Source organism: Nematolebias whitei, chromosome 3 (genome assembly GCF_014905685.2).
Source record: "Nematolebias whitei isolate Nwh7 chromosome 3, NemWhi1, whole genome shotgun sequence".
Taxonomy (NCBI): domain Eukaryota; kingdom Metazoa; phylum Chordata; class Actinopteri; order Cyprinodontiformes; family Rivulidae; genus Nematolebias; species Nematolebias whitei.
Window position 1 is genome coordinate 22706000 of NC_056500.1, and position 18426 is coordinate 22724425.

Sequence of the window (18426 nt, forward strand, 5' to 3'; positions counted from 1 at the left end):
CAATTGGATGTAACTGGGACCCTGTGTACATAATTTCGCTCCACCACATGTACCACATGAGGTGCGAATGACAATAAAGAAACTCTGACTCTGACTCTGATCTCAGCATAATTATATTTTACAGTTTAAACCATGTAAGAACAGAACAGCATTATGTAGTGATTAATAAAAGTGTTAAATACTTCTCTGTTCTAGAGTTTTAGGCTTTTTACAAATTTAAATGTTGACCCAGACTGGACTAGACCAGACTATGCTTTTCCTTGTGGGCCAGAAGGGGCCCTCAGGGACAAAGTCTCTCGATTTACAGTAGAAGCACCAAGCTGCTGAGCTGGTGTGGATCTCAAATGATTCTAGCGTCTCCCCTTGGCTACTATACCGACTAGTAGGTTTTCATTTGATTTGGTGTCATCAGTCAGGGAAGATAGTGGATAAGCACTGGGGAGTGTCTGCCTGAGCTAAAAGAAATAAGGAGAAGGGCTTTTGGTGGTGGAGGTGAAATATTTTATATAATAAAAAAAATAATTAAACAACTGTGGATGCATTGTTTTTGTGTTTGTGAGTGAAGCTAAACGCCCTCAGGAAAATGAGAGAGGGCATGCAGTCTCTTTTCCCTTGACTCGTCTTCCATTAGAGGAAGTGATCAGCGTAGTGTCTTGCAGCGAGACAATGAAGAGACAGAGGAAGAAGCAAAAATATTTTATCATTGCAAAGATACCACAGCAGCAACGCCGAGCTTTATTCTTTTCATTACAGGAACAAACAATGGAAGAGCTGAACTGTGGGGTGATGGGGAACAGTCTGATCACTTAACCATCCATCCAACCATCCATCCATCTGTCCGTCCGTCCATCCATCCAACCATCCATCCATCCATCCATTCATCCATCCATCCATCCATTATGTTTACCCACTTTTTTCTTTTCAAAATAGTACAACTCTGTTTTGTTGTTTTCCTGTCCTGTGGTTGTGCTTTAATCATTTGAAAACAACCAGACAATCATTGTAAAAAGACTAAATCCCCCAAAATTTGATTTATGATGGTCCATTTGCTCACTATACATAAATGCCTTTAAACAAGTTCATTTTAATTCTAAATATTTTCTAACAACTGTGCTCCATTAGTAATCTATAATACTAAAGACTGGATGAACAAGACATAAGATATACCGGTAATCTTAATTTATTCATCCATATATTATCTTTACCCACTTTATCCTTTAATATCCACGGGGATCACTGGTGCCCATGTCCAGCAGTCACTGGGCAAGAGGCGGGATACACCCTGGACAGGTCTCCAGTCCATCACAGGGACACATATAGAGACAAACAACCATTCACTCTGTCACTCTCACCTTGGGACAACTTAGAGCTAGAGTTATCAATCAGCCTAACATGTTTTTGGTCTGTGGGAGGAAACTGGAGTACTCGAAGAAAACCCACATATGCACAGAGAAAACATGCAAACTCCACCCAGAAAAGTCCCGGGCTGGGATTTGAATCAGCGACCTTCTTGCTAAGACGCAACAGCTCTATACCAACTGTGCCACCCTGCTACCATTATCTTTATTTTTTTATTCCTGAAACTTCTTTGTTCTTTAATTTAAATCAATGAAACCAAGTCATAACTAACTAACACACAATGGTACAGCTTTGTTTAGAAAAGTGAACCAAAGTTTGACTGAACGTGGCTGGACATAAGAGATGATTTAAGAGGCATTTAAAATGGATTCAAGGTAACATCTTGAATGTGTCTGTATTACAGACACCAAGTACAAATGGTCATAACAATGGCTTTATGCTCATAAACTGCGGGGCGGCTGTGGCTAAGTGATTAGAGCAGTCGTACTCCAATGCAAAAGTTGGGGGTTCGAATCCACCAGCAGTCACATGCCGAAGTGTCCCTGGGCAAGACAATGAACCCCTCATTGTCTCCAACTTTGTGTCCCATTGGTGAATGAATGTGATCTAAAGCACCGATTAGGCTCTTTAGAATGATTTGTTCAATTAGCTTTGTAGAGATCTAGTAGAGTGATGTATGAATGGGTAAATGAGGACACAGATTGTAGTGTAAAGCGCTTTGAGTATCTTGATCAGATAGAAAGGCGTAATATAAGCACATTTACTATAAACTTAATTAAAAAAATAAAATCTTGATGGCAGTAATCATATCAGTATTTTTGATTGACGTCCAGCAGTCTGATAGCCGCCCTCAACACCCCGCAGGTTGTGCAATATGTGTGAAATGGTCCAAACTGAGAGAAATGGGAGGGCCAGATGATGCTTCACATGCTGGAGCTGTTTTTGAAAAGGGGAGCGGTGATTTATGCTGGCAAATTGGTTCACTTCTTGTGCTGATAAGCACCTTTCTCTTTTTGTACTCTTCTGCTGCAATGGTCTTTGAAAAGAACTGCTGAAAACCACATTGATGTTTTTGGAGAGGAAAGGAACTGGTTGGGAAGACGACAACAGCAATACCTTGCGATCTACAGCCAAGTGGGTCAGGGGTCAACTTCACAAACTATGGCGTCAACTCTCATCTCACAGGGAGGCTGCACCTCTTTGAATGTTGTAAACTTAATTATGCTGCAGGGCCCAAATTCTGCAGGTGTTTACTTTAAACCAACAGCTTTAACTCTAGACAGGCTGCCGCTGCTTGTTTACTTCAACATGTGCTTCATAAGTTTGATAAGCACAGAGCAGACGTATTCGTGCCTCAGGGAAATTTGGTGGTAATGGAAAAGCTTATCATTGTACAGCTGTTCATATAACAAACCAGGCAGCAAAAAGTAGAAAAATAAAATAAAACCTCACAAACTCGTCAACTCAAACTTCTCAGCTTTGTTCCTGCACAGGAAAACAAATGGAAATGCATCCGCGACAGATGACCCATCAACCAAAACAAGTGAGGGGTTGCGGGGTGGGATGGGGGGTGAGCAGAACCATGATGACGTCTAAGGGAATAATATAAATATATCACGAGATTTAAATTAAGAAAAATCTCATTATTAAGTAAAGGGCACCAAGGCCGGATTTCCTCCTGTTGTTAAACCCCATCTCCATCAGCAAAGTTTGTTTTTAGGAAACACACACACACACGCACGCACGCACGCACGCATGCACGCACACACACACACACTACACCTAAAGGAATCAATAACTTTAAATGTCAGTGATGAAAAGCCGGTTCTGTCCTTCAGTGGATTTTACTTATCAGCAAATGCAGAGGACTCGTTCATGGGAGCTTCCCTTTGTGTTCCAAAGTGAACTAAAGACAACTAAACAAACAAAATAAACTAGTAAATAAACACTTTGTTTATGATCACCACCACAGACATCTTGGGCGATGATTTGTTAAAAAAAATATATATATCATTTTGGACTTGTAATTCTCAGAAACTCCAAGTGCAAGAGTCACTGAGGTGAAGGAGACACTGGAAGTAGGGAAGAAACAAAAACTGGAACCTAACGGAAACTAAACTACATTTGAGCTGGTGCGTTTGCATTCACACTGTACTTGAACCGCGCTGGAGTTTGCTTCTACCGGACTGAGACCTAGGTTTTAGCCCGGGCCAGAGTTCGCCTTTTTGTTCTGTGACAGAGTTCGATGGTGCGTTCACACCTCCCCAAACGAAACGGACTTTCTAGGAAAACGAGCTAGAGTTGATTAAAGCGGACTAAACAGGGCTGGTGTGAATGCACCCTAAGGGGAATGTGTTTATTTCTGCGCAAATGAGTGTATGCATGTGTTCGTTTGTAAGTAAGTCCATGAACACCCAGCTATAGTACCCCACTCCCAGCTATAGTACATGATAAGTGATGGTGCGTATACAAGCATCCGCCTTCACCAAGAGCAGGAAATTAAAGTATCCTGATGCTCCTCTAACATTTAAAAGTATCAAATGTGGAACATTATCAGAGGAAAACTTGTCAGCGATCAGGATTAGGTTCATACAAAGTACTACCTACTACTACTACTACTTTCTAAAACTAAAATTCACAGTATCTTTTTAATTTAATGTAAAACTAAAGGGATTCCTTGAAGCTGACTTGAATAATAACTGACCTGGTGGGCATTTACACATGTGCAGACAGATGCCAACACAGCTGGCTGCAGACTTGCTGACTTCTTTATACGAACAGATGCACACGTCTACACAGAGACACACACATACACACACTTACACATGCTTTTGAGAATATCAAATCATCTGGATGACAGGCGCTGGTGTGTCATACGTCTGACAGCCAATACCAGCCGCAGTGGTTGTTTATGTGCACGTTCCTGTTTATTACAGCCAAACATTTTGAACAAACCTTTTGTGTGATACTCGTCATGTGCAGGTGTATTATCTGGTATGCTGTTGACGGAGGAGAAGTGAGTGCCTTTTGTTTGCAGAAGGAATTTGTCAGACTAATGAGGAAATACTTTTTTCCTCGTCAGATGGAGAAACAAGCCATCTTCGACCCTCAGCTGTGTCACCTGGATTTTCAGACTAACAGTGAAAGTTTGTTGTTGTCATGAAGTTCTCCCAGGATGCACTGCAGATGAACACATTCTGTTTATGGAAATGACATACTGCATGCCACATGTCAATCCTCTGCAAATCCTGCCGTGTTTTATTTGACAGCCACCTCCGAGACCTCATTTGTTCCTGTGACACACAGCATACAGAGAGACGAAACTCTGAGACAAGAAACAAGCAGAAGAGTGTGTGTGATCAAAGTTACATTTTAATATTAACTAGAAAAATTAGATTTTTTTTATTCCACCAAAATCTACACAAAATAATTTGTGTTGCCAAACGCGCAATATCCCCAAATGCCAAAACTGACAGCTCTCCATGGAAACTGTTTGTATGCTGTTGGTCAACATTATTGAAAGTTAACTAATGAATCAAATGCAGCAGTCATGTATAGAAAACATACATATTGCAGTTTGAGAACATTGTATTGAATCTAAAATGTTAGGCTACCGCATCTGAATGTAACGTGCATCAAAGCACTCACAGAGACATAAACAGCAGCTGAAACCACCACAGTGAGCTCATCTCAGCTCCACATCCAGCTCACTTCATTTCATGAATTTTAATGTCATTTTCCACTCGGTGCGGAGCGACACACACTGAGGTAGATCTCGCACTTTGGATCAACATGAAATATCCTCCTGCATATCCCGAGGCTGACCTCTCACTGATACCGTGTAATTATTTTTACTCTACACAGCAGAGCGCCTGTTGAGACAAATAAAACACGTCATTAACAATAACTTTCTAAAACTCAGGATTGAATTTAGGCCAGTGGCGTTGACAAAAATGAATAATTGTGTTTTAAATTTCGGTCATGTCACAGTTTCAAGCAGCAGGCTGCCCTTTGGCTGCGTTGCTGTAAAGCAGGGGTGTCAAACCCACTTACAAAAGCAAGCCAAAATTAAAACCTTTTTCAAACTAAGGGCCGGTTTCAGAATCGACATTAACTCCAGTTAGATACCCAACATATTTTCTTGGTTGCAGGTTCCTCATCAAGAGTTTGATTGGTCTCATTTGATGTTCTCTGTTGCACTTTTGACATCATAATCAAAGATTACTGAAATAAATTAAAGTGATAAAAGTATTTTACATTTGAAATATCATCTTGGGGGCCAGATGTCAACGAGGGCCACGTTTGCCCCCCCCCGGGCCTCAAGTTTGACACATATGCTGTAAAGGAACCGAGTGTTGAACTTCACTGAAAGACATTCATAGAATGCATATTTGTTTTTATATCTGGTTGAAGCAGATGACCACTCGTCCTGAGCCTGGTCCTGCTGGAGGTTTCTTCCTGTTAAAAGTGAGTTTTCCTTTCCACTGTTGCCTTTGTGCTTGCTCAGGATAAGAGACTGCGACGAAGTGAAGATTCAACACAATTCGCTGGCTTCCTTAGATAGGTTTTACTAATAGGCTAATTTTATAAATTATGTGAATGTTTCTGTTCAGTGCCCTGAGACGACTTCTGTTGTGACTTGGTGCTATAGAAATAAACTGAACTGAAATGAATTATGGGTGGCATCGTGGCTCAGTTGGTAGAGCTGTTGCCTCTCAGCGAGAAGGTCACCGGTTCAAATCCCAGCCCAGGACCTTTCTGGGTGGAGTTTGCATGTTCTCTCCGTGCATGCGTGGGTTTTCTCCGTGTACTCCGGTTTCCTCCCACAGACCAAAAACATGCATGTTAGACCGATTGGTAACTCTAAATTGTCCATAGGTGTGAGTGAGAAAGTGAGTGGTTGCCTCAGTCCTGTGATGGACTGGAGACCTGTCCAGGCTCCTCCCACAGTGACTGCTGGACATGAGCGCCAGTAACCCCCACGACCCGGAAAGAAAGAAGCAGGTAAAGATAATGGATGGATGAACTGAATTATATTCTGAGGCTCATTTAACATTTATTTTGTTTGATTTTGTTAAAAAAAAAAAAAATCACATCAATCCTTTACACAGATTTTTAGTTTAAACTGTAGACTGTTCATATTACCAGACCAAGTGTTTCTGCCTTCTCTTGTTAGGAATTAAAGTCATCAGGCCCCGGTTAAAGGGAGCTGCCATTTTGCATGTGTGGAAAGATGAGTCTGCACACTAAGGATGTGAGTCTTCAAGTCCCATCTACTTCCCCACACACAGTGACCTTTCTTTGAACCATGAAAGAACTACTTACAACAAAACTCATTAAACAGTGGATATTTGATCATGCAGCAGCAAGGCAGAAACTATGAATCAACACGAGTCGATAACTTAAAAAGATACTAGCTGGTGTGTGTTTTTGTTTTATTTCACCAGGTGCAATGTTCTGTTCATTTACAGGGAGAAGGTGGGACTTAAAACTTACAGAGAAGCCGTTCCCATTCTCGCTTCAATTTCCAGGTTCCGGTTCGAAGTCTAGGTAGTCGCAGTCTTTGGTTTAAACCTTCAGTCACCTCATGAACCTTCTTCTGATTCTGATCAGCTCCTTTACGTCCTAATCAGCCAGACTTTGACTCGTAATAATTAAAGTTCGCATCTTCCTGGACACTACCTAAAATATCAAGATTTGATTCAAAACACATCAGAAAACAGCGACAACAGACTAAACAGACGGTTTGGATGTTAAGATGGAATGAAAAGTAGCAGAATCCCATAATCACACGAACAAAAGAAAACACAAAAAAAGCCCCCTTAAGGCACTTGAACCAGTCTTGGATGTTTTTTCAACTTGAAGACTAGAAATAACTTTGATAACACAAACAGATGACTTATAAGGATAAAAGCACCAGTTGCTGCAAGTGCCTTCAACAGATCGACTCTGCTTTCTTAGGACATGTGTTAAAAGTGTTTTCTCTGCAGAAAAGCACTAAAAGGAGACAGGAAACTCTTCATCTCTACTCCTTATCAAACGTGAAAGCTGACAACCCACATTTACCGTCAACATTCAGTGCGTGCCCATTCAGCTTCGAAACACTGATGTTTGTGTTGACGCTGGCTGGTTTCTGTGCATGTTCAAGGCAGTTGCGCTCCTCATCAAGACGAAAAACAAAAGTCTGCTGCAGCCATTTACAGATTTTCTTGGAAATGTTCCGTCTCCAGCATGTGTTTAAGTGTGAGCATTGATCCTACCTGGCTGTAACTGTTGGATGGACTTGAAACTTTTAATATGTGTATGACTGCCCTGGTGCACCCATGTGTGGCCCCATCTTTACTTCTAAACGTCATTACACTGTTATTGCCCTTGCGGCGCTTCATAACATCTCTCTCACTGCCTCAGTTAGAAGTAGAGATGCTTCTTCAACTTGTTTCTATCTTAAAAAAAAAAAAAGTGCAGAAAAAGCTGCAAACTGAGAAACATGAGGGTGATTCTAGTGATTCAGTCCTCCCAAAGGGCTTTTATTAATTCAGGAGAAAAAGCCGTCTAAGCGGAAAATTGTACCTTTTATCTCCTGCTTCTTCATTAAAACCCAGTGAGGAGGACAGGCAAGTTTTCGAAATGTTCTAATAATTATGTGGAAACAGAAAGCTTATTTTCCTTCAGAGCTTTCACTCAGAAATAGTCCGGATAGAGACGAGAGCCTTGGGTTTCCTCTTGGACGTCACAGCTCAGTTTCAGTTCAGATGACTCCGTAGTCCCTTAGAGACTTGAGCAACACAGTGTCCTTGACATCGGTGAAGACCTTGCGTATGTTGTTGGTGTCAGTGGCACAGGTGAAGTGTGGGTACAGAGTCTTCCACTCGTTCTTGTTTTCAGGGTTGATGGCCCGCTGCTCGTACATTTTTAGGATGTACTGCTGTGCTTCCTGGACATTTTGCTTCTTTCCTGTAAGGTGAACATGAGAGATAAAGGAACTGAATAAAAATATACAGGTTGGTAAAGATTGATTTTTTTTTAATGTTTACCATTTGGTAAAATAATTATTTTCAACATGGATTCAAGCGTCGAACAAAATGCTTGTTACCCAGGTGCTGGTTTAGCCCAGCAACTCAAAGTAATAATGTAATAATTTTTTAGAATTAAATAAATAAAAGTAAAATAGAAAGGTAGAATAAATATTCAGCATTCAAATAAATATCAGCAGTAAAATAAGCAGTAGTAAAAAAGCAGCAGCGCTACAGAGCCTCATCAGAGTTCAGCATCCCAACAGTGTCTGGGTAGAAGCTGTTCCTCAATCTGGTGGTCCTGGAGGACCACAGCCTTCTGGCTGAAGGGATGGGGATGATGGGTGTATGCGTGGGGTGAGGAGGGTTTTTCCTGATGCAGGAGGCCCTTCTCTGAATGTGTAAATGGTTGACTGTGTCCTCTGTGCAGTCTTAACCACCCTCTGCAGAGCCTTCTTCTCAGCCACAGAGCAGCTGCCGTACCACACGATGATGTCCCAAGACCTGTACACCTCAGCTGACTGAGGAAATAGATGCTTGTGTGCCTTCTTTACCAGGCTGGAAGTGCTGTTACTCCGGGTAAGGTCATCACTTGGGTGAATGCACTGAAGCTCGACACCACTTCCATCAGTGTTCCTCTAATCAGGGAAGGGGTGTGTGTTGGTGTCTGCCTTTCCTGACATCTGCAATCAACTCCTCAGTCTTCTTTATGTTGATGGAAAGGTCATTTCTTTGAACCAACCCTCTAGACCAGGGGTGTCAAACCCACTTACAAAAGGGGGCAAAAATTAAAACCTTTTTCAAACCAAGCCCCAATTTCAGAATGTATATCTACTCAAGTTAAATACCCAACATATTATCTTGGTTGCAGGTTCCTCAACAAAAGTTTGATTGGTCTCATTTTACGTTCTCTGCTGCACTTTTGACATCATAATCAAATATTACTGAAAAAAACAAAGTGATAAAAGTATTTTACATTTAAAATAACATCTTGGGGGCCAGATAAGATGTCAACAAGGGCCACATCACATTTAGCCCCCGGGCCTAGAGTTTGACACATATGCTCTAGATGACCTGCTGTTTGTAGCCAGTTTCATTGTAGTTGGTAATGCATCCACAAACTTCACAGTAAAAGTTCACATTTTGTTGAACAGTCATACATGAGCATGGTGAACAAAAGGGGGCTCAGCACACAGCCCTGAGGGGACACAGTGATAAGGGTGATGGGGAGGGAAGAGATATTATGGATCCTCACTGTCTGAAGTCTGTCCATCAGGAAGTCCTGGACCCAGTTGCAGAGGGAGTAACCAAGCCAGAGTGTTGACAGTTTCTAGACCAGGGTCTGCAGTAAGATGGTGTTGAAGGCAGATGTGAAGTCAACAACAACAGGCGGACATGAGTTCTTGCTCTCCAGATGGGTGAGAGTTGTATAAACCACAAAGGAGAGTAAGCATGCTGGTGTGGATCTACAGTGACTTTGATGGAGTAGTTGATGTGGGCCATAACCAGTCTCTCAAAGCGAAACTACAGGCCAATAGTCATTCAGGCTCATCACCGTGGAGCTTTTGGGGACAGGGATGATAGTTGCGGTTAGTAGAGACAGCTGCTAGCACCTCAGAGAATTGATGTGCAAAGTCTCTCAGCAATCTCCCAGGAATGTTCTCATCTTTGTGAGGGTTAACTCTCGGAAAAGTCATCCTCACTTTAAAGACTAAAGCAGTAAATTATAGTCACCATACAAGACTTGTACTTAGCTGAGTAATCAAACATAACATCTCGCCACTGTTGAAACTGTTTTACTTTTTCTTTTTTTTAAATATTAAAGTAATTGTTACTAGGTAACAAAAATAAGAACCACAGCTATTAAGTGCCGATAATGTCAATTAAATTGTTTTAAGTTTCAGGTCTTTATTTAGATTTACATTTTAAAGTAAAATGGTAATCTACTTCTGGATTTTTTAAATTTTTTTCTTATTTAAATGTAAATAATAAATGAAATATTTGACTTGTTTTGTACACGTTTTTATGATCATCTTCCATCTGTGGTTAAGTGTTTGTTGGTTACTTTTAGAGGTCAAAATTACCCAATAAGCATTGGATAAAGATTGTGCTTTGGTTCTAATTACACTAAATGCCCACATCTTTAGATTAGCTTTAATTCTAACCCTCATGACATTTGAAAGCATACTTATCAAAGTCAAAGCCATTTGTAACAAAACCTTGGAAGCCTAACTTTGGCCTAGTTCTTTTAATTTTATTTCATTTAGTGACTACTTTATTGCAGTTTACCAGAATCTACTCTAAAAATCACTATTTGCAGTCCTGCTTTTTAAATGGAGTTGCAATGAATGATTCTTAACCCATAACCACAAAAGTCGTACAAGGACACAGCTTAGGTGCACAGGACAACTTTATGAGTCAATCCACATTTCCCCCTCATTTTACAGAGACCTGAGCATTCAGAAGTGCTTGATCCATTTTTGGAAATGTGTAAACAGTGGCTAGAATTATTTCCTAACAATATAATCATCCCTAATTACTTTAGAACTATTTTAATTCAGTTTCTCTCCTTTCAAAAACAGCACCAGGCTCCAGGGCTACTTAACAGCCGCAGCCTTCAAATGCAGTTACAGTGGCAGTAATAAGGGCCACACAGCCCCCACACAGGAACACAACAACATTAGCAGCAAACAGCAGCCGGTGGTCGGAGCTGCTCCGAGTCGTCATTAAGGTTAAATTGACATCAAGAAGCTTGACCCTGTGTGTGTCATTATTTTACCCAGCTAATGCTGGTGGTGAAGCACTGTGGGTGCACTGCAGATACACACACACGATACAAATGTTCGCTTCCAGTCACTGAACAACTCCCCCCCACCCCGACTGCGCCACAAGTACACACAGCTCATATATGAACACCTGAGGGTATTCAGGTGGGGGTGCAAGGCTTACAGGGAGCAAAGGATCTGTCTGTAGTTGCCATGGGTAACAGAGGGAGAGAGGTGTGTGTGGGGTGGGGGAAGGAGGGGTGGGAGACCAATGGGTTGGGGTAAAGAAGGAAGAACTACAGAAGGCTGGATTAATTTATGACTGAAGGTGGATGGATGGATGGATGATGGAAGGACAAAAGTGAGGGAGGGAAGGCAGGAAGAAGAAACAAAGAAGATGTGACGCATGCTTAATAATGGTGAATGGATTGTACTTCTATAGCGCCTTTCTATCTAATCGAGACACTCAAAGCTCTGTACAACACACTCTGTGTCCTCCTTGACCTCCACACACACATTCATACAGCTCTCTACCACATCCCTACAAAGACGATCTGAATTTGTAGAGACTAATCAGTACTTTATCACATTCATACACCGATGGGACACACATCAGAGGCAATGAGGGGTGCAGTGTCTTGCCCAGGGACACTTCAGCATGTGACTGCTGGTGGAATCAAACCCCCAACTCTCCCATTGGAGGACGACCGCTCTAACCACTCAGCCACAGCTGCCTCCAATAATCCAGGTAGATCAATCTAACAAGTCCGGTCCTTCACACAGATTCTTCTTTGTTGAAACCTTTTGTCTTTTACCCAAAAGACTTCTTCAGTCTGAGGAGCTGCAAGCAAACAGTCTTATTCAATTCAATTCAAAAATACTTTATTAATCCCAGAGGGAAATTATTTTGTTGTTTTAACTCGTTATCCTCATTTCATTAAGAGATGTTATAGATGCTGATGGCTGTAGGCAGGAAGGATCTCTTGTAAAGGTCCATCTCACAGTGGATCCTAATAAACTGGCTGCAGATGCCGTCCGATCTGTCCACCCAGACTCGGCTGGCCTCTTGGTTCCCCTGGACTGTAGGACCGCTTGAATGCTGGGCAGAACTCCTCCCAGAGCGATGGCCACTCCTCCCAGAAGTCTGCCGAGCTCCTCATAGCTGCGGACAGCCAACTGTAGGTGCTGAGGGACGATCCTGCTCTTCCGCTGTCGTGAGCCATGTTTCCTGCTAGTTCCAGGATCTCAGTGGTCAGGCACTCGAGCACAGCTGGCAGGTAGATGAGAACGCGTCCATAGAACATCCTTTTCAACTCATTTGAGAGTTGGGGCCATAGTTGAGATATTATTTCAGCTTTTGAGATGTTATTCAGCTGTAAAGATGTTTATCAGTAGATCTTTCAGTTAACTGGTGACAGCCAAAACTATCTGTTCACAAAGGAGGACCATAAGCCTAACGATCAATTATTAGGCTGCACCAGCCTGCTCACCAGCAGAAGAACCACTTGCTCCTGTCACTTCACCACTTGCTCTTGTCAAGGGTGGACATTTCCCTCTCCTCCTCCTCCTCCTCTGCTTTGCTTTGCTCGGTCCTGTCTGTGAACCTGCTTCAGAGCCTCTCTACATATCTTACGAAATGTAAATTTTTGCTATGGATCTAGTCAGTTGGTCTCTCAATGTAATTGATAAAATTTTCTCGACGAGAAAAGCTTCAGGCGAGCAGACTTTTTTCGACGAGAAGGCCAGCACCAATGATGCATATACATTTGGATTTATAACTGGTTTTCTGCTTTTTGGATTCGGCTGGTTCCTGGTCTATCAACAAACAAGGAAGTTTGTCAGCAGCAAATTTGGCCCTGGTCAGACTGCCTGCGTCTGTCCACTTAATTTGGACGTTTGGGATTCAAGAGGACCAGCAAAGACTCAAGGCAGACGAATCCGTAAAGTTCTGCCTGTTCCCAAAACAATTGTTGCTCATCTGAATTCAGCTCCCCGGCTAGCTTTGACTGGCCACCTTACCTCAATTCGCCTGGAGGCCCTGTAAATCGACGCCCCCCCCCCCCCTTTCCCTCCCACCAATGAAGTCTGCGGACCTATCAGAGGGACCCAGCTGAATAAACATTGCGTCATCATTTCAGGGCTCTCGAATTCTCTCTCTAGCACAGATCCAGGTCGACCTTGGTGCGAGAGTGTTTATGGATCTCACCAGAGGGAACTGACTGATGGTACCATTCTTATCAGAACTCTTACAGTGCCTCTAGAGTGTACTTGACACAATCACCGCTCTTGTCCTCTCCCCTTCCCTGCAGAATGTCTACGTCACTATGTGCCTATGTGTGGGGTGTTTTTTCAATATCAGGGTCTTTCTCCTCGGCCAAGGACAAAGAGTTCGATAGGAATTTTTTTGCCTCCAAATCCTATGCATGTGTCACTTTCATTACTTTTTTGTCTGTCTAAGCAGGCCTCACATGTAAATGAGTCTTTGAGGCTCAATGTGATTTATCCATCTAAATAGAGGTTGAATGAACGAAAAAAAAAAGGAAGAGCAAAACATACTCATTATCCCAGTGGTTAGATAGAGCAGTTTGTAAACCAGAGGTTCTGCAAAAACTCACACTCTTTAGTCTTAAGGTTCAGAGGGTTCAACAATAAAAGATTGGTAAAAAAAATGTTGTACAATCTGTAGCCCGAATACTACAGTTCTGGAGAAAATGTCTATAGGTCCTTACCCTACTTTCATCATAGGAAGAAAAATATAGCATATGCTCTCAACTAGAGCTGACCAGACCAGAAAAAAAAACCACCAGGAGTCACTGAACAGCTTCTAGAAAACCCTGCAGAACCAGTGTACAAAGTCTGTGCTACAGATTATTACCCATCAGAACTCATCCCCTGTAGGACAGCAGCCATATCCATTTATAATTAGATGGACAAACGGGCAGACAGACCTTATTGATCCCAAAGAATATTAATGGAATCCACTGATAAAGCCACAATGTGTAATTCCATACAGCAGCAGCTAACCATCATAAAAGTAAAAAATATTAAAAAGGCAGAAAATATACCATGAAAATCATAAAAAGCCAGTGCAATGGGTACAGGGTGTTTCTTGTCCCAGCCAGCATCACCTTCCCCACTTATCCCCATAAAGACTCTGGAGACAAAAAGTTTTTCAGTCTATCCATGGAGAATCGCTGTGAAAGCAGACTACCACTGAATGTGCACCACTGGCATTGATGCACAATTATAGGGTAGTACCTCACTGGGGTGGCTACTAAAATTGCAAGAATATTCCAAAACAATGAACTTTTTTTTTTTTTTTTTTTTGCATTCTCAGAGTTTTGAGTGTCTGTAACCAGCAAGTTGTGCTGCCGCATTTTGAGCATCCAAGTTTTGATATTCAGTTTGTTTTTGTGTTTTGCCAACTTCCACTTACATCTTACATACCCATATCAGTCTGCATGTTAGCAGACTCTCCTCATTCATGATTTAAAATACCAGAGTACACTTTTGACATGAAGATGGGCAGACTCAGACCAGGTTTTCAGTGTTATTTTACTATAGGAAGTGGGTTTTAAACCTGAACACTCAGAGCTGTGTTTTCTGTAAAATGTTTTCTGTCGAACGAGAACTCCCATGTAGGCGTCAGAATTCAGAATACAGCTCTAGAATTTAAGGTTTGATGTGATGACTATTTTTATGAAGAATTTCTTATTTTGAGCTAGTTTAAAATTCAAGCAACAAGGCTGTGAGTTCCAGTCTCTCACAAGGAAACCGAGAACCTCTGCGAACATTTCAAGACACTTTAAAGACTCATTTTAAATGCCATTCACAACTAGAGAAGTTGCATTTCCTGCAAAAATGCAGTTGTTGCTGAAGAACTTGCTGAAAAACAGCTGAAATTACAGTAGATAAAAAGAGCTGAAATTAGATTAAAAAAAAAACATGTTGAAATGTTGCTGAAATTGAAAAGTCTAAGTTAGCAGAATAAAGAAGAAAGAACACATATTTTCTAAATTGGATTTAAATCAGCAGAAATTATCACGAAAATTAGGAAATTACTAAAAAAAAGCTGAAATTAGCCAAAAGTAGCTGAAAAGGCAAAAATAAGCTTAAACCACCAGGAGGAAGTGAAAAGAGCTTCAATGAACTAAAAAAAGTGGCATTAGTTGAAAAAGCTAAATTTAGAACAAAACAGCTAAAAAGTAGCTGAAATAGCAGAAAAAGCTGAAATTAGAAGGAAAAAAAACTGCAAGGAGCTGAAATTAGCAGAAAGAAGTTAATTAGGCTGAAAGTTGCATAAATTACCAAAAATAACTTGAATATATCTGAAAACAGCTGAAACCAACTAAAATGCAAAAATGCAAAAAAAAAAAAAGGTAGACAAAGCTTAAATTAGTAGAAGAAAGCAGAAGTAACGCATTTACTCAATTAGAAGAAGAAGCAGAAATGAGTACTAAAAAGTGTATATTATCTGAAAAAAGCTGAAATTAGCAAAAACTGCTGAAAAGTAGCTAAAATTTTCAAAAAGAAGCTTAAATTACCAGAAGGAAGTGGGGAGAGCATATTTTTGCTGAATTAGGCTGAAAAAAGTTGAAATGAGTGCAAAAAATGTGGAATTAGCCAAAAAAGCTAAATTAACATACAGCTAAATAGTTGCTGAAATAGCAGAAAAAGCTGAAACTTTCAGCAATAAGCTGAAAGGAGCATAAGAAGCTGAAATGGTAGAAACAAGTTAGAAGAAGCACAAAAATGTTGTAGTTAGCAGAATCTGAAAGGAGCACAAAGCAGCAGGAAAAACAGCTTAAATTTGCTGAAAGTAGTTGGAAAAAAGTTTAAATTTGCACAAGCAAGCTGAAAGAAGCAGAAGCAAAACAAAATGTGAAAAGAGCAGTAAATGGTTGTAACAGCTCTAAAGATCTGAAGGATGTAAAATGAGCTCAATTCATTTTCTATGAGAAAAAAAAGTGGCAGAAAATGTTAAACAGTTTAAAAAGCTGCACCAATACTAAAAGTCAGAGCACCCTTCCTTGAGCGAGCTGAATGTTTTGATGTACGATTTGTTGAAACGGCACAAAAATTGTGGAACGAGAAATATGCGGAAAAATGTACGGAAGAAAAATGAATCACAATAGTGAGAATGCTTCATAAACAGTCACACAGCCAAGCTGCCAACAGTCCTTTTAGCTTCCACCTTCTCCAGCATGTTGTCCCAATAATTTCTGAACATGTTCACTTCTGAGCCATATTTCTAAAACTATAGGATTTCACCAAAGTGATGCGCCATAAAGGAATATTTCACTTGGTAAAGATATTTTAGGGGAAATATTGCAATTTTTCCTCTGGGTGTGGTCAGATGGACATGTGCTCACAATAACTGGAAGGATAAAAACAAGGTCACAGCCTTTGAGTTCCTGCAGTGATTCTGACCACTCTGTGATGAAAATAATCACATGCAACTGTGCTTGTTGATGACAGTGAAATTGACTGAAACCAGGCCCTGACTCAGACATGTTGCAATATTTCCTTAGAAAATTTGAACATGATGTTGAACATCTTCTACCAAAGTGATGTGCCAGTTCAGAAAATTCAAACTCGTGTTTCCAATAATTCCCCCACACATGATTCGCAAGTTAATTTACCACAGCTGTTTTCAGGTGGTGAATCTGCAGTTTTGTAATTTAAACAGTATTTTATTGAACTAATTAAAAATAAATTGTCAATGTATGTATCAGTAAAACATCTAGTTTTGCCTTTCTTAGTTTTCCTTAACTTCAGACACCAACACTAGAAAGGAAGCAGGGTTTCAAAGAGCAAGGCTAACAAGCTAACGCTTAATGTTTTAATATCAATTAACACAAGTGAAAGTTGTTTTTTGTGTGAGTGAATTCATACTAGTGCATTTACTTTAATTTTAAAATACTTGCACTGAAACTGAATTGCTCAGAAGTTTATTGTACAACCTCAAATTATATTTCTACTCTATCTGCACTATTTTATTTGTTTCATTATTTACTATGTGGAAATGTTTCACTGCTAATGTTAGCAATAAAATTAAAACAAAACATATATCGGGTTAGTTAACCTGAGAAACCGGGGAAGTATTTGTTCAGGTCTGAGGTTCGGATCTTGTCAGCCAGGATGTCAGTCTTGTTGAGGAAGAGGATGATGGAAGTGTACTGGAACCAGACAGAATGGATGGTGGTGGAAAACAGAGCCAGACTCTCAATCATACGGTTCTGAGGATGACACAGAGACATATTTGTGCATTAGCTTTCTTTAAAAACAACAAAATGTAATATATTGCCATGGCTCTGAGACAAATTTATTTTTACCAGTAGACAAAAATCATGACGTTTAATGGATGGTGAAGTGTTTTTAAATCAGCTGAGGATCGAAGGAGCTGGAGGAAACAGGCTTTTCAGGAGAGAACAGATTATGAAGGCTCTTGAGCAAAGTGACCAACGGTGAGGTTAATGAATGCAAGGGGAGAGCAAAAAGTGTCTGGGAAAGATAAACAGCTTACTGACAGGATGGGAGGGAGGAGGAGGGCAGCAAGAGACTTGGAGGAGAGCAGAAAGTGACAAAATAACTTGTACAAGAGCGAAACCTGCTGGTGGGAAAAATTAATTACTGAATGAAGGGATGGCGGCAAATAAATACAGAATGCAGATCAAAACAGATACAGATTTTGGCCAATACAGTAAAACACTATGGATTTACTTCACTATATTAAATACTATATTTTATATGTTCTTCACTATATTATCTTGGCAAGCCAGGAATCATTAAAGCTCAAGTCTACCATGAACTGAGAACTGCTGGAACAGCAGTGAATGTCCACAGCACTGAGAGGGTGCTGAACAAGAAAGAAACCTCTTCTCCTAAAGTGTCACAGTCAACCTGGCTGAATGAGCCAAATGATTTCTGTAAAAGTTTTATTGTCAGACGACACAAATATTGAGCTTTTGGTCACAATATCAAGACGTATGTTTGGAGAAGTGAAGACGAGGCTGTGAAACAAAAGAAAACTGGACCAACTATCAAGCACAGTAGTGGCAGCATCATGTTGTGGTGATGGTGCTTTACATAAAGTGGATGGAATAACGAAGAAAGAAGTCTATCTCCTAATTCTTCAACTTCCCCTCAGAGCACCAGCTTGAAGGTGGAAAGTTGATGGAAATTATTGGTTTGGTGTTCCAAGATGACCGTGACCCAAACAAACATCACATTTTATTATTTTTATTATTATTATTATTATTATTATTATTATTATTATTATTATTATT

The 18426-nt window shown here is 40.6% G+C and overlaps 1 protein-coding gene across 1 annotated transcript in view; it reads right to left on the minus strand.

Annotated features, from left to right (window-relative positions):
• Positions 1-6807: 6807 nt before the first annotated feature.
• LOC119430668 (guanine nucleotide-binding protein subunit alpha-11) overlaps positions 6808-18426 on the minus strand; it is a 23836-nt gene continuing 12217 nt past the window's right edge. The window contains exons 7-8 of the mRNA XM_037698125.1: positions 17223-17376; positions 6808-8313 (exon numbers count right to left, since the gene is read on the minus strand). Of these exons, the coding sequence (XP_037554053.1) occupies positions 8108-8313; positions 17223-17376 (360 nt within the window). The 3' untranslated portion in view covers positions 6808-8107. The remainder of the gene's footprint in view (positions 8314-17222; positions 17377-18426) is intronic.